Here is a 17,173-nt window from a genome sequence, read left to right as displayed (position 1 = left end):
TTAGGATGTATCCTCTGCTATCTGTAAACTCCTGTCTGCCTAAAACTGCAGTTACCTTGAATAATTTCCTTGTTGGTTTGTTTGTGGAAATAATGGAAAGGGGTTGGATCTGTGCCTCAGCCAATGCCAATAATAAGGAATAGCGGCAAGTGTGGAGCAGGGGATGATTCAGCAGTGTCTGGAAGTCGTGGCTGGAGGTGACTGTGAGAATGTAAAGCCCTCCAAGAATTCACAGTGCACAGGTATTAGCTGCAAGATTCTGAGTGTCGAGGGGAAAAAAAACTCCAGAACTAGAGACACATATATTGGGAATACCCAACACAGGACCTCTCTGTTGGGGAGTGATTACTGTATAAGCTAATCGAGGTTTGTACAAAACCTTTTGGCTTCCCCAAGGATAGAATGACAAGTTGAATTGAACAGAAAGGGATTTGCCCAATGTCCTGGGGTTTGGATGAATGAGCACTTGGCCCAATATGTTCCATTAATGATGACTAGAGCAGATAATGCTTGCTGGACAAACTTCCCTTCAAATCCTTAATTTAACATTTCCACTGTGGGTGGGGGAGGGGGGACCAGTACAACCTATTTAAGGAGGGTGTTGTTGGAAGTGCCCAAAGGCCCTTCTTATAATTGATTCTTCCCTATATAGTCTTCTCTGAGTTCTGCCCTAGAGGGTTCAGCCCTAGATCATGTGGCGTATCAGAGGGTAGACCAGTAGGAGAATCTTGCATTCAGGTAGAATTGTGCAGTATTCAATGGCCTAAAATAAGTCCAGTATGACCAGTGAGGGACCCAGGGGACAAATCCTTAAGTACTGAGTTAAAGCCAGTGAAAAACAAGTTCAAGTGTCAGAGTATAAACTGAGCCAAATCAGAAGGAAAAACCTACAGCAGCAGTCAGGAAGAACTGCCATCAAATAGGAGAAGTTTAGGGGATAGAACAGAGGTGGCGGTCTCAGTTGGATTGCTGTCAGCCATGTGGTTTGGGTTTCTGGCTGACTGAGTTTAACTTAAATGTATAGGTTCAGGACAGGATGTCTCAAGGAAAGAGCTCAGCGAACTCAATGGTAGCTGAGTCTCCATGGGAGTGAGAGAAACCAGTATGACTCAGAGGTTCTGATTAATTTACCAGATCCATGATCTAGGCTTTGTGGTGTAGTTGAAAGAACATTAACTACAAAACAAAACAAAACTGATTGAGTCCCAGACCAAAATACCCACCTTGCTAGGCTGTTTGTGAGGGTAAAGTATATCCGTGAAAGTGCATCGTGCAGCATTTAGTGAATACTAGGCTGAGTCTTTTCCTCCCTCTGTCTTTTCTTCCCTCTTTCTCTCCCTTTCTTCCCCTATTCCTCCTGTTTCTGTTCCACAGTGGGTACCTTAGAAACATCACTCCCTGAGCATCAGACCTACCAGGGCTTCCAGTTAAGTCTGACTTTCAGTACTCACGTAGACCTTGCCACAGTGACCCTCAAATGCATTAATTGGCTGGCTTCCTCCCACATCATCTCAGCTAGGGTGATGCTCTATGCCCACATGAACGTAAGCAGAGGGTGATTGTAACCCTGAGTCAGGGTCCTTCAGGGAAGATGAGCAGAAACCTCAGCAAACTCAAAGCATGTGTTTCATATATCCAGAGAGAGCACAAGGTCAAATTATCTGTCAACTCTCTCCACTGCTGACTGGAGAGGCCTTGCTTGAAATACAGGTTAAGATGAGGAAGCCTTTTAATGGTTTCCCATTTCTCCTAGGATGATATCCCAAATTCTTCACAATGCCCAGCACCCCAGTCATCCCTGTTCAAGCCTCCCTGAAGGTGATTCACTCTCCTTTGCCCTGTGGCAGATCTGTGTTAACAGTCCAAATGATATGGATTTGGTAACATCCTCTAAAAACAAATTACCCATAGAGTTCCAAAACAGGGATCCAGGAGATCATATTGATATTCATGTGATCAAAACTGTGCAGTATTTATTTCATAAGCAGATTGGGAAAGGCAACTGCAGTCCAGAAAAAAACATTGGAGCTGTCTGCAGAAGGGTGGTAGCTGAAACCATGCAATGGAATGATGTCACTCAGGAAGAGAGTGAAAAGCAGCACTTAAGGAGCAGGCAGAAAAAAAATGACATTGAAAAGGCATAACTGGAGTAATAGGAAGATACCAGAATAAAATAGTATCTCTAAAGAATCAGGGATAAGAATTTGAAGAACTCAAGAGGGGTAGGACTAAGAGCATGAGGTGAAATACAGGTTACCTTTCAATGGTTTCCTACTTCTCCTAGAATGAGATCCCAAATTCTTCACAATGCCCAAATGGCCTTTAGGTTCACTTCATACCATTCTCTCACTTCCCACTTCCAAATCTCTGTTCCAGCCTCACTGACTTTCTCTTAGTCCCTCTAGTGTACCATGTTGCCTTCTACCATAGGGCCTTTGTATATGCTGTTCCTCTGGCTGGAATACTCTTCTCCTTAGGTGCACTTTAATTTGTCTCTCCAATCTGAGATAAAGCAACATTTCCTCAGTGAAGCCTTCCCTAACCAATTCAGGCCAAGTCAAATTCCTTAATTATGTGCTTTTATAGAATCATGTTTCTTTCTATCCTAGCACTCATCTCAATTTATAATTATATGTTCATTTGTGTTATTTGATAAAAATGTCTCACCCACCGGAATGTAAACTATATGAGTGGGACTCAAGGAATTCATAACACAGCCATTAGGATTTTAACCAAAGAGCAATGGTTGCCAACCAGAATCAAGTCTGGGGTGGAAGGAGACTTTCTGTACTCTCTGTCCATCAGTACATGCCTGCACAACCCCATCAAAATCAAAATCACCTTGGTGTTTCTCTGTAATTTGGAACTCAAGACACACCTTGGCACAAATCAAGCCTATAAAATTACTAGTTAGGTTAACATAATTCTTAATGTTTGGAAGGTCCTTAGACTCCCATAAGAATCCAGTAGAAACTGTGGATATTGTAATGGATTGAACTGTGTCCCATCCAAAAAGATATACTGGAATCTTAACCCCTAGAACCTGGGGAATATGATCTTATTTGGCAGTTGGGTCTTTGCCAATGATTGAGTTCAAGACAAGAATATAATTAATGTCCTTATACAAAAGGAAACTGGGACACAGAGACATGTATGAGGAAGACAATATGAAGAAGACACAAAATGAGTATGCCAGCTAAAGCCAAGGAATGCCTGACACCACCAGAAGCTAGGAGGGAGGCTTGGAACAGATTCTCCCTCCCAGACTGCTGAAGAAATCAACCCTGCTGAAACCTTGATTTCTGACTTCTATCCTTCAGATTTGTGAGGCCATAAATTTCTATTGTTTAAGCCACCAAGTTTTGTGGAAGTTTCTTAAGGCCACCTCAAGAGACTGATACAGATACTCTCTCTAGAAATAAAAGCCTTTTTGGACGTACTTGACTCTACATGTAATTTCAGTGTGTTCACAGATCCACTGAAGCCCAGATTAATAATTCCTGCACAGACGCTATAAAATTCCTGGACCGAAATCCCATGGAATAAAGCAAAGAAAGAAGAGAGAGGATAAAATTGGCATCAGTAACGGCTACGTGTTTGGCCCTTTGCTAGACACTTGACATTAATTATTTCCTTGAATCCTCAAAAACTACTCCAGGAAGTAGATGTCAGCATCGCCACTTCAGAGAGGAGGAAATCGAGACCCTGAGAGATTTAACTTCATGCACAAAATCACATATCTAGAGAGTGGCTGTGCTGGGAATATGGCCTGAGTTTGTTTTGCCCTGAAACCAAAGCTTTTTCCATTCTTACCCTGCCTCTGAGCATGAGTGATATGTGAGCCCAAAGCACATGATGTGTGGTTTCCGGGGCTGTGAGGTTACAGAGAGACCAGGGTTATGCATGTGTCAGTGGCTTCGAGGGAAACAGGAGAACAGCTTTTTTAAAAAAAGTTAAAGGCCATTTCTTTTAACTGCTTTCCTTCATTGTTTAGCATTATAACTTCTTTTGAACTAAGGATTTTGGCATAGAAGGATTTTTGCTTTTGTTTGGCAAGGATAGAGGCAACAAAGGATTAATTAAGTCAAACTGATGATGATAAATATCAACAGGCATTTTAAATTAAAAATTTTAGGGGTGGAACAGTAGTGTGGATGAGACAGCAAAGCAAAGTCAACCTCTTATTCATCAAAAAGTATCTTTTGATGACCTACTCGATGGCAGGCTCCATGTTCTGTGGACAAAGTCTGGCCACATAGAGCCTGGAGTCTAGAGGGGAAACCAACACTTACATCAGTCAGTACAAGAAAGTAAAATGTGTGTGATAAGCGAAAAGTACACTATGCAGCAAATAGTAGGAGTAACTAATGGGTCTAAGTTTACCTGAAAGTCATAGGAGTGATTATCCTGGCTTAGGCAGTGAGAGAGTGGTGGGTTCAGGCAGAGAAAACATGTGCAAATGTCCTGAGGCAACAGAAAATACATTAGAAGACTTGAAGCCAATTCATTACAACCTGAGTGTGCAAAGGGAAGGGGAGGATTTTTGCTTTTGCCTGGCAAGGATAGAGGCAACAACAGATTAATTAAGTCAAAAATAATGACATCAGAGGGCTGCATGGGAGCTAGGTCATGAAAGACCTTGTCAGCAGCTGTGTGACAGAGACTGGGTTTCCCACCAAGAGCAGAGGGAGGTCAATAAAGATTGGCAAACAGAGGAGGAGGCACGGGAGAGAGGGCTGCTGGCTGTGGGAACCCAGCAAGTCAGTCTCTCTGAGTCTCTGTTGCCTCATGGTAAGAGATAATAAGGGCCACTGTGAAGAGTAAATTGATCATTTCATGCAATATTCTTAGAATAGAATATTGGAAGCATCAGCTTTTATAAGAGTAATATGGGCCAGACTGGTGGGATGTGTTACTGTCAGGTGCAGTGCTCAAACAGGCCTTCCATTCCAGTGGTCTCTTGAGAACTGCTTCTCTGGGGCAAGTACTGTAGTGATGCTTTGCCCAAAGCCCCCCAAATCACACGTAAGTTTCCACCGGGCTTGTCCTATTGCACCTCTGTCCTAGAGCAAGCTTTTTCACTGCCTGTAGACAAGGTCTGCAAGTCTCCGGGTCTGTGGAAGGCAGGCTGTCCAGGTGCTACATCAGGGAGGGGCAGCAGGTAGAGTCCAGGGCACTGGGCATTCAGCAGTGAACTGCTGGCCAGTGGCCCTGGGAGGCCCACCCTCCATCTCAGCCTGGAGCCCACCAAGGCTTCTCTTTTTCAGAGGTTACTGTGAGATGTCGGGGACTCACCCCAGAAGCCTGCATCTGAATCTTTATGCCATGTATTTCTTTGTTGTGCTGCTTTTTAAAAGCCTACAAGATATTTTGATTTTGCTTTGGTGAGGCCTGGGAGCGGTAATACTTTAAAATATCACCCTGGTTCATCACTGTAGAAAACTCCCAGGAAATTAAGTTCCCTGGAGAGCTTCCCTCTTGTCTCCTTGGTATGCAATTTTAGAGAGTCGGTCAAAATACATGTAGATGTGAGGGACAGTTCTTCCAAACATGCAGACTGTGGTACATGAGAGTTAAGGTCACATTCATGCCGTGCTCATCTTCTGACCCTGGGCCTCTGAGGATGAGGACAGGACCCCTAATACAAGGGTACCAGACAAAGCAGACTCTGTTCTGAGAATTTCTTCCCATTAAAGACAGAATCTCACATAATGCTGAGTCCCCACCCTGCTTAGGGGCCTTGTGTGGTTGTTTGCTCATAAATTATCTTTTAATTTATTAAACCTATGAAGTAAACCTATGATTCTCATTTTTGCCACAGTGGAAAAATGCATCCCAGAGGGGTCTATAGATTGGATCAGAATTTCATATGGGTAGTTTTACTCAAAAGCCCCCGGGTTCCCTATACCCCTTTGCAGTTAGATCCTGACGTGTGTGAATCCCTAAGCTATCACTACATGGCCCTGTGACCCTAGACAAGCTACTTAACGTTGCTGTGATTCCTTACCTAAAAAATGGATAATAAAAACAGTCATCTAGTAGGACCGCTGTGAGTAAAATGACTTCGCGCTTGTAATTTACTTAGGACAGTGCCAGGTGATTAGTAAGTGCTATAAGCAAGTTAGCCGTTACTGTTATTATAACTGGAAAGATAGAAAAGTCCCAGTATCATCAGAGCAAAATAGGATCTTGCTCAAGGTCTCTGGGCTAAAAGTATATACATATATAACCAAATAAATATACACAAAAAAAAGAAAAAGACAAAGAACATTCAATACCCAACCTCAACAGCTCATTCCAAGAAATCTTCCCTTAAAAAAAAAAAAAAAAAAAAGGAAAAGAAAGAAACCAACCTCCAAAGCAGATACATGAGAAATGCTGGGTTTTAAAAATTGTTTTCCAGTAAGAGCTAATTCCTTTATTTACGTCTCTCACACCCCCTTGTCATTTCCCTGCAGCTTCATTAAGGATCTGGATGAGCTGAATTCTACCGTCTTAGTCCCATGATTATCTGCCATTATTATTGGCATCCTGAAATAGGCTCATCCAGAGAATTTCAGAGGAAGAATTTTAGAGGAACTTTACAGTCATTAAAATCTTCAGCCTCAAAATTTATTCAGCTGATCCTCAGCTACAACTGGGATAAGGGAAAGACAAAGATTTTGTGACAAGCCTTAAAGGGCCTCAGCACTGCATCCTAAATTGTAGCCGTGGTACGGGCCCAGAACTTTCTATAGGCTCTTCTCAGAGTTCCTTGTCTGACGAATTCAGTTCAGTTGGCAAATCTGTATTCATCATTTACTTTTGCAAATAGTTATGAGGAATTCAGGAAACTTTTTATCTCTGTATGAATGGAAAAGTGGTACACCCTTAAAGCTTAAAGACTTGAGAATGGGCTATCCTGTGTATTTCAGGCTCTAGGCAACATTCTTTTTTAAAAGGTACAAAACCAGCAAGACCAAGCACAGGAAACAGAGCACAGGGTTAGAGCCAAAGGAACAGATCTAATTTGGAGTCAGATTTGTTCTTCCCTATTGCACTTCCTCCTCACCTTCTACATCTAATCCATCAACCCATCCTGCTGGCTGCACTTCCAGATAGATCCTGACACTGTCCCTTCTCCCCAGCCCACCTCTGCCACCCTCACGCAAGCCATGTCCTCTCTCCCCAGGTGACTGCAGTAGCCTCCACTGTTTTCTTGCTTTCCCTCCCACTCCCCTACCACCCCTTTCCATACAGCAGACACAAGGATCTTTTAAAAATATAAGTCAGATTTTATGATGTCTTTGCTGGAAACTTTCCATCAGCTCCCTTCCATTGTCCTGAGGATATGGTCCAGACTCCTTGCCCCAGCCCCCTAACATGTGGGATCTGGCCCTCGCCTGTCTTCTAGAATCGCTCTCTTTGAAGGTCTTGCCTACAAAGCTCCATCCACTCAGGCCTGTATCTTTCCTCAAACAAGATGAGCCCATTGCATACTGAGGCTGGATCTTTTCATGACTAGCTGCTTCCTGACATTAAGATCTCTAGGTCAAGGGCACCTCCTCAGAAGAGGGCTTCCCTGACCATCTCCATCTGAAGTGGCTATTTATTCACTCTGCTCCATCACCCTCTTTATTCTCTGTGTAGTTCTTGTCACTCTCTGGCTTTTTTAATGGTCTGTCTGTTGTGTGTTGCTGACCATCACCAGAATGGAAGATCTCTGAGGGTAGGACCTGGCCTGTCTTGTCCTTCACTGTATCCCAGTGTCCAGAAGAGTGTCACACATAAGAGCATCTCAGTAAAGCTTAATGAATACGTGGGATCCCGATCATTTGGTCAGGTGATGCTGCTTCTTCAACCTGAAAACCACAATCCTCAGGACCCTTTTCTCTCTTTGGGAAACTTCACACCATGTTAACAATGCCCCATTGCCATTGGGAAAGAGAGAGCAGTGCTGAGGGCCGAGGATGGAGAGCGAGTCAGGGCCTCATCGAAAGGCCCTGGGACCCCAGGATAAGCAGCCTCAACTTACCTGTAGACAGTGGAGAACCACAGAAGCAGGGCACCATCAGGTGTGTACCAAGGTCCCACCAGACATAAAATCCTTCTGGAGGGGAGACTTGGCTTAACTGGGAAGTGGCTTAACGCCCTAAATGGACCAACTGAAAAATGAAGTCACCCACTTCACCTGTCCTGAATAAAACAATAGGAGATCCCCCTATCTCCTTTGAGTGGGGGTGCAGGCTGGGGGCGGGGCAAAGGCAAAGGTCCAGGGCTAAGGGGGACGGGCAGTTTGGAAAGAAGTAGGGGCCACCCTGTGGGTGAAATGAGAGAGGAGGTGGGGCAAATGCTGTCACAAAGGCTTTATCAGGCTGGACCACCTCGAAGGCAGCTGTGAATGTCTCCCCAATCAGTGTATTCCAGATGCCGCCTTCGCCAGGCTTCACTCTACTCTGTGGCTCCAGGCATGGGCCTTGCAGATAATAGGGGTTCAGGGCTGGCTTTTGACTGAATGAACGAGTGAGCCAACAGAGGATGGCTTCTAGAAGAAGGACAAAGACGGGATAAAAATCCTGCAGAGACCAGCATTGTTAAGAGCCTGGAGCTGGGTGGTGGCTGAGGGAATAGACAAGAGGCAGTGCCTTTAAGAACTATTCTGATGGGACTCAGGGCACTGATTGCCTGTGAGGACTGAAGGAGAAGAAGTGGGTCAAGAATGACTCTGAGGCTTTTGACCCAGGTAACTGGACTTTAAAAGGAAGAACAAGCTTTTGAGAAAAGGATAATGAATTTGGTGTAGATCCCATGAAGCACTTTATTTTTTCACTAGAGAAGAGTTTTAAGTCCCTTACAGCCAAAATAATCCATATTTATTATAAGAACAAATATATCAAAGAACACTTAGAAATGCAATTAAATTTGTTTATTGAAGCACTATAGATAAACTATGAGTAATACAGATTGTTTTCAGCGTCATATAGGTGCCACACATTTCTCCTGGTACTAGATGATGGATAGATAGATGGCCAAATAAAACACAATAGTAGAAGGAATCTAGAATAATAAATTTTGTCACTAGAAGTCTCTCTAGATATCAGCAAACCCAATCCCATTTAACAGGTGAGGAAGCAAGGACCAGAGAGACTAGCGTTCTCCACTCGACAAATGTTTAGGGCACTGACCACGTGCCAGGCACTTGGTGCTGGGCATATAGAGGTAAACAAAACACGGTACCCGTATTCACGGAGCTCACAGCCAGGCTAGTGAGTGAGGATGTCTGGGAAGCAGGAAATTTAGACACAGCCTAGTAAGTATTGTCAGAATAGCATATTCCAGCTGCAAAGTGCACCCAATCCAGGCTTGGGAGCAGCTCTCCAAAGCCATGCGTGAGCTGACCTGAGAAGGATGAGCAGAAGTCAGATAGACCAAGAGGTTGTGAAGCAGTGCCCAAGAGATGCGGGTGAGGAGAAGCATAGTGTGTCTAGTGAAGCAAAGGAGTTCCCATACAGGGGACTTCTCGTCCTGGGTTTCAGAAACAGTGGTCTCCTGCCTCCCAGTTCAGTGCTATTTTTACAATGCTACCTGTCTTTCTAGGTCTACTGACAAATAGGTGGTGACTAAGCACATATATTAATACTCTTGCATAGAACAAAAGGAGCATACGTGGCTCATGCTTACTCAGATATAGACATGAAGGTTTTCCAAACTCTTCTGTGCAAAATATATCTTTAGAGGAATAATTACCTTGTGTTACAGCCTTTCATTTCCTCCCAAATATTTACATCCATTGGGTCATGCCATAAAGCTCTTAAATCCGGAAGGGATTTTTAGGGATCCCTGTGTCAGTGGCCAAGAGAGCACAGGGTGAGGGGGCGAGGTGCTGGAGGGACGGAGCAGTGGGCGCGTTTACTACCCTGGCGCAGGCAATAACGGGATCATCATCTATAGAGAGCTTAAAATTACTGCTAAAACTGACCAAAGCCGTTCTGCTTTTTATGATCACTACGTGCCAGCAGTCTAGCCCTTCTCAGTAATGTCAGCAACGTCAGCAACAACACATTCACCCCTGCCAAGGCAAACCGCTCCTGCTGACCCCCGCCCCAGTGTGTGCCACTGCGCCTCCGTACACCTGGACACGCAGAAGGCGCAGAGCCTAGGCAGGCTTTGGAAACGTCTGAGGTCCCCGTGTTAGCCATCTCTTCAGCTCTTACTATCACCTGTTCTCCATTCCATTCCTTTTTGTAAACCTAGTCCAAGTAGTACAAAAAAAAAAGCCACATCAGTGTTTATCTTCCTAAAATTATATTTATCTGCAATGAAGATTCTCATCTCTCAAGTCTCAAATCCGGTTCCAGATGGGGCCGCTGATGTCCAGTGCTGTCACTTCCACATCCACGGGCTTACCAGGAGCAGTCCTCGCTCATCCTTTCTGGCTGGGCTGTCTGGCACGTGCTTGGTGGGGTAAACACTGAGGGGTCTTTAATGCCCAGCTCTATGTCGAAAAACCGTGTGGACAATATCACACTGTAATTTTTGGTGAAGGTTTCCTGAACAGGATAGCAATCCTTGACCGTATAAATGCCAATCCAGGTTTCATCTGTAAGAGGAAGGGAAGCTAAGGTTTTAATACAGAAGACAAGCAAAAGGCATATATTTTCTATTGTAGTAAAAGACATAAAATTTACCATTTTTAAATACAGTTAGGTGGCATTAAGTACATTCACACTGTTATGAAAGCATCGCCATCATCCATCTCCAGAACTTTTTCATCTTCCTCAGTTGAAACTCTGTGCCCATTATACCCCCCATTACACCCTACCCCTACCCCCTGGAAACCACCATTCTACTTTCTGTCTCTGATTTTGACTACTCTAGGTACCTCACATAAGTGAAATTATACAGTATTTGTCCTTTAGTGACTGGCTTATTTCACGTAGCATAACATCCTATGGTTCATCTACGTTGTAGCATGTGTCAGAATTTGCTTCCTTTTGAAGGTTTGGTAATATCCCATCTATACACCAACCACCTTTTGTGTACCTGATTGTCTCCTGATGGACATTTGGGCTGTTTCCACTTCTGGCTATTAAGAATAATGCTACCATGAACATGGATTACAAATATCTGAGTCCTCGCTTTCAGTTCTTTGGGGTGTGTGTCAAGAAGTGGAATTGCTGGGTCATACGGTAATTCTAGGCTTAATTTGGGTCGGGGGTAGGGGACCTCCATACTGTTCTCCAGAGCATAAAGGTCTGTGTTTTTTCAAACAGTCTTGCGGGAGGTGTGCTGGCAGCATCGCCGAGAAGAGCTTCACCTCTACATATAAAAGTAGACACGATAGTGGGAGTAGGTCTGGTCGCCGCAACTTCGTTAGTGTTGTGGGGGAAGGAAAAGGAGGCACCCAACTCTAATGTGTGCCTTAGACGACTGCCACCTTCCATGTCACAGACCTTGGGGGCATTGTTAAACATCAGAGCCAAGACCGAGCCACGACATTCAACATGGCACAAAGTTACAGGTGGTGCTAGAAGGCTGAGGTGTTTCAAATGTGATGCTTAGATCCTCGCCCTACCCAACTTGCAGAGAACGTGTGGGGACTTCAGAGGGAGTTAAACAATTTGATTACACTTACAAATCTCCTTAAAAACTACCTTCCTTAATGGACTTTAACATTATTTCTCCATCATGCTTCCTGAGATGCAACACTTGAATATTTTTTGACCCCTTACACGATCTCGCTGACTTTCTGTCGGACCACTCCTGGACGGTGATCTGCTCCTGGGGCCCCCCTATGGAGTACTGGTCCTCAAAGGTGGAGTTCTGAGGAATGTCTAGAGGATCCCAGGGCTCTGTCAGGATGATCTTGGAGCACTGCTTGGTGACTTGTTCGATCTGAAACATCACTCCCTCCTTATAGAGCAAAATATATTCAAATAATCTGGAAGACAGATTAAAAGAGAATAGTTCAGGACTTGATGTTACCATCACCATACCTTTTATCAGCATAAAAGCCAAAGGACTTTGATATCAATTACTCTTAAAACGTAGCAAATAATTGTTTTACTTGCTAGACAATCATTTACTTATTTACAAACACTAGGACCATGAGCAACCTGAATATAAAATAAAGGTCAGAGGTCAAAACTGAATATTCATGTAACAATTACTTATCCAGTACCTATTAGATGACAGAATCTGTGCCTAGGATACAAACATGAGGAAGGCGAGGCCTTGGGTTAACAGCTGGTTTGTGACCTATCTTTTAGCCTCAGGGATACAGGAGGACTTGACCCTGGGCTAGGTTGAGTTCTTGCAGCGCCAAGTCAAGGGATTACAGGGGTGTGCTGCATGTGGGATGACCAGAGCCTGCTGAGGATGCCCCAGACACCTGTGCCCCACTGTCTCAACTGCCATCATGAGGAATGGGCTTTGGTGAGGTGCAGCTGCACTGAGAATGGACTGAGATAGGCAAAGACAAAAGCTGAGGAGACCCCACGTGAATGGCTTCCCTGAACTGACTTTGTATGCATGTTCTTAGCCTCGTCGCTCGTACCCACTTGCACACCGTGTGTGTGGAGCGAGCCAGAGGTACTCCCAGTCTGTGCCTGAGCCCACAGACAGCCTGCCATCACCTTCTGGTCACTAGCTCTGTGTCCTTCCTAAAGCTAAGCCATCCTGATGTTGGATGAAGCTCGCTGAGGCTCTGTGCATTCGACCATCAATCCAAAAGTCAGGGCGCTGCTGTTGGTTGAGTGGTGTGAGGTTGCAGCCCTGACTTCAGAAGTGAAATGCACAATGCCTGAAGGGAGACGAGCCTAGAGAAGTAGCTTTTCATGAGCAAATAAAGACAGCCAACCAATTATCCATGCTATGTGAGTCTAACTCCACTCCATGGCCCCCACAAAGAATGCCTGTTCTCCATCCCAAGTCGGAGCTTAAAAATTATTTTCTTCAGGAAAAACATTATAAATGATAACTGTATAGTCAAAATAGTACCACTGTTAGTATAATGCTTCCATTTTCTATGAGCTAGTATAAAAATATAAACAAATTCATTTTATGGATATGGATATATCTATTCCGCTTATTCCAGACAATGTTTGAAATGGCTTACAAGGGAAAACCCAAGCACAGACTTTGAGAAGTGGGATTGAGTGGAGACAGAAAAGGAAATGTTCATTTTATGCAATACTGATCAAAAAGGGAGCCAGCCTCTTATAATATACATGCAGGGTTGACATCAAACTGTAAGCCTTTTGGAGAAGTCTGGGGTTGGATTGCCACTGTTTCCTCATGCCCTGGCACATCAGAGTCTAAACATTCATGGAAGGGGTACAGAAACACTAGCATCAACTTTAAGAGTATAGTCCCGCCGTGAATATGGGATTCTTTGTCCATACACAAATCCTGCTGCTTTTAGTGAGAGCAACCCCGCTCCCCGCGAAACACCTACACTGTGTGCCCACAGGAGTGGTTGCCTTCCCTCACCCTCCCCATCATCAGCATCATCCTCTCCTGCCTCCCAAGTTCAAGGTGGTTAGCCTAGAGAGTCATTCCCAGCTTTGGCTGATACTCCAGGTGTGTGCTTCTCAAACTGCAGTGATTGTCCCCTGGAAGATATGCCACCATGTGCAGGACAGGGAGGTTTCCTTCTTGAAACTCAGCCCTCAAATCCACAGGATCACAGAAGTGAGAGCCTGGCAGCTGTGTTCACGTCCTTGACCTGGCCACTCTTGGCAGCGCTGCAGAGCTTTCTGGACCAGAAGGGGACATCTGACCCGGGGTGGGGGAGCAGTCAGAGTCTCTGACTCAGACATGTGGAATTGCCACTGAAGATCTGCTAGTCAGTCACTTCCCGTGGCTGGACATGTCATATGTAAATGCAGAAGCCGTGGGAGGCTGATTTCCAACATGTGAACTGAATACAAGTAAAGAATGAAGCAGAGAGAAGCAGCAAGCCAGGATTCCAGCAGCTGTTCGTTTCCTGGATGCATTGCCTCTCTGAGGCCCGGTGCCCACACATCCACCTGCAGAGTTATGATAAGTTTCCTTTATTCTAACAAACTTTCCTTTTTCTGCTTGGAACTTTTTGTGTGACTCAACCAGGACTTGTTTCTAATACAGTTGAGGACTCCACTGTTCCATATAGGGCCCCAGGGAACAGCTGTCACCTCAGCTGTCCTGGGAGAGGCACCACGTGGCCCACTGCAGAACCAAGGGCCACCGACGCCTGGTCGGTCACCTGCCTGGGAAGGGAAGGGGACAGCAGGAAAGGAGCTCAGCCAACCTCACTGTTTTCCTGAGGCCAGCTCTGTCCACACAGAGAACAAAGTTTTAATTTCAAAATGAGAATTCTAGACTTGAAATAATCACTACAAAGTGTTAACATTGGTCAGTTCTGGGTGGTCTGAACACAGGTGTCTGTTACGGTGCTCTCTGTACTTTTCTAAGTTTGCAAAATATTTAATTTGAAAAAAAAGAGAGCATCGTCTGATACTGAGGTTATGTTGACAGTGCCTTAAGTAACACAGAAATAAATGGGAAACAAAATAGAACTACATAAATCATTTTTTTCAAAATCCCATATGGATACAAATGCTAATACTGCTCCATTCGAAGTTTTGGTAAAGATTTTCAGGACGCTGTAGCAGCTTATGTGTTTATGTGAACACATTCATGGTCAAGATGTAGGTTCTCCATCACAACTAGGATAAAGGGCCTACAGCCCAAGGAGCCAGAAGGTCAAAACGCAGAGATCAGCCAGGGTTGAAATGAGTCATCTGCCTGGGATGCTGTGCGGGTAATAACCCGTAGACCCAAAGGACTGATGCACTTCAACAGAAACCGGATCCTGGGAGGCGAGATCAAAGCCTGGCTCTGAAGTGGAGGAAGCTGTGAGGACAGGAGTCACAAACCTCACCCCTGGGGTGCAGTCAGGCAAGGTGAGGGGTTGGAATGGGTGTGACGGACGAGGCAGGCAGGCCAGCTCTGGGTCAACAAGAGCCTGCAAACTTCGCCTCCTTGCTGGCCAGACACCAAGCAAAGCATCATTCCTGGGAGGCCCCCGCCGCCCAGTCTCAGGGTGGGGCCAAGGGTCAGCAAGCCAAGCTCACCAAGGCAACCCCGATGCAGAGGAGGTGCCCAGCGCGCCATTTTGCCTCTCACCTCATGGACAAAGGATTTTTGTGACTTTTGACAAAATTCTCAGGCTGCGTGGACATTTTCTTTGTTTCCTAAATATCTGTTTTCCTAAAACTGGAAACTCTAATTTAGAAAAATAACAACTCTGTGAATGTCAATTAATTTTTTCATTTTCATTTTTATTCTTATTTGTGGTAAAGTATACATAACATAAATCTACCATCTTAACCATTTTTAGGCATGCAGTAATAGTGTTAAGTATGTTCACATTTTTCCACAAACAATCTCCATAACTCTCATCTTGCAAAACTGAAACTCTCTACCCATTAAACAACTCCGCATTTCTCCCTCCCTCGGCTCCTGGCAGCCACTGTTCTGCTTTCTGTCTCTATGAGCTTGACTACTTTAGGGACCTCACCTAAGTGGAATCATACAGTATTTATCTTTTTGTGCCTGGGCTATTTCCCTTAGCATAATGTCCTCAAGATTCATCCATGGTGTACATGTGTCAGAATTCCCTTCCTTTGTAAAGCTAACTAATATTCCATTGAATGTATATACCGTATTTTGTTTATGCATTCATCCATGGATGGACACTTGGGTTGTTTCTACCTTTTGGCTATCATGAATAGTGCTGCTATGAACATAGGTGTGCAAATATATTAATTTTTCAGTATGTGTATTATACACATTTTACAAACATAAATAATTATTTATTTTCTAACCTGCATTTTAAATTTGACAATTTGTCCTTGGTATCCTTCCAAGTATTTCCAAAAAATACATATCCATGGAATCATTCTTCCCTAATTTACCATGAAATAGTTTAAAAATGCAGAAAGGTTGAAGGACTGGTACAGTGATCACCTTTATACTGCCATCTAGGTTCAACGATCATTACATTTTGCCATATTTTCTAAATATCTCTTAAAAACAAGGCTCTGTACCTCTTGTCCCATTGCATCAGAAGACAGTGATGTCCCATTCCACTATTAACGCTACCGACTTTGGTCATCAAGTCACGTGGTTCCTCCAGATACCCCCATCATAAAGGCATTTCCTTTCATAATAACCAATTAATTGGTGGGGAATACTTTGTGATGCTGGGAATAGCCTCTTACCCTGTAACTGTCACCTAATCGTTTCAGGTAAAACCATTTCCTGAATCAATTACTTCACAGGAGGCTGATATAATGCTACCAATGGTCTAGCAAATGGCATCTGTCTCTCCATCGATCTATCTAGTATCATTCTGCACTCAGGTTTTTATTTATTCAACATATGACAAATAATCAAAGTCATTATTCCATTTGATGCTCAAATTATCACAAGTTTGGTCAGCAGGAGCTCTCTCCATCTGGTATTTGGGACTTTTGACATGACTCCATTAGTCTTTGAGTGATTCCTGGCTTTCTGTAACACAAGTGTCCCAGGCTCACCTTGGACTTTCCTTGCACCAAATCTAAAATCAGCCATTTCTCTCAGGAACCCTAGAACTTACTGGGAAACAACTTAGAAACCAACATTAGGGCCCCAGATGTGCTCATTGTCATTGAGGTGTTATTGCTTGAGGACCTTTTAGTGGTTAGAGCTTATATTTTTTTAAAAGTCATGAATTTATACTGATATTTCCAATCTAAATTTAACATTATAGGTTCTCCCCTATCATTTTTGTTTTTATGTTTGCATACATTTTCTCTTAGAATAAAATCATGCTTCCTAAAAACATTAGTAAACTTACTTTAGCAAATTTACTTATTTGCTTTATCCTATAATAGCTTTGAAATCGTAATTTCAAAACTGTTGTCAAAAAATAGAACTGCCCAGGGAAGTTTAAAATATCATTGCAGTTCTTTTTGTCTTTGGAATACAACTCACTAGAATTTAGATCAATACTGCATTAAAAATTCACTTGGATTAAGCCTATTCCTTGAGTGGCTATGTTTCCAGATTGATCTGTTGTTAGGTTCATTTGTTTGTTCTCAGTTCAGGAGTGTCACAGTTTTCCTCTTTGATTTAATTTTATTATATAAATGTAAAAATGTTCATG

The 17,173-nt window shown here is 43.7% G+C and overlaps 1 protein-coding gene across 1 annotated transcript in view; it reads right to left on the bottom strand.

Moving 5' to 3' along the window:
- Positions 1-8,890: 8,890 nt before the first annotated feature.
- EPDR1 (ependymin related 1) overlaps positions 8,891-17,173 on the bottom strand; it is a 30,244-nt gene continuing 21,961 nt past the window's right edge. Inside the window, exons 2-3 of the mRNA XM_031454658.2 lie at positions 11,712-11,920; positions 8,891-10,579 (exon numbers count right to left, since the gene is read on the bottom strand). Coding sequence (XP_031310518.2) covers positions 10,383-10,579; positions 11,712-11,920 — 406 coding nt within the window. The 3' untranslated portion in view covers positions 8,891-10,382. The remainder of the gene's footprint in view (positions 10,580-11,711; positions 11,921-17,173) is intronic.

The sequence above is a fragment of the Camelus dromedarius genome, chromosome 7 (genome assembly GCF_036321535.1).
Source record: "Camelus dromedarius isolate mCamDro1 chromosome 7, mCamDro1.pat, whole genome shotgun sequence".
NCBI classification, from domain to species: Eukaryota; Metazoa; Chordata; class Mammalia; order Artiodactyla; family Camelidae; genus Camelus; species Camelus dromedarius.
This window is presented reverse-complemented; position numbering and strand designations above follow the sequence as displayed.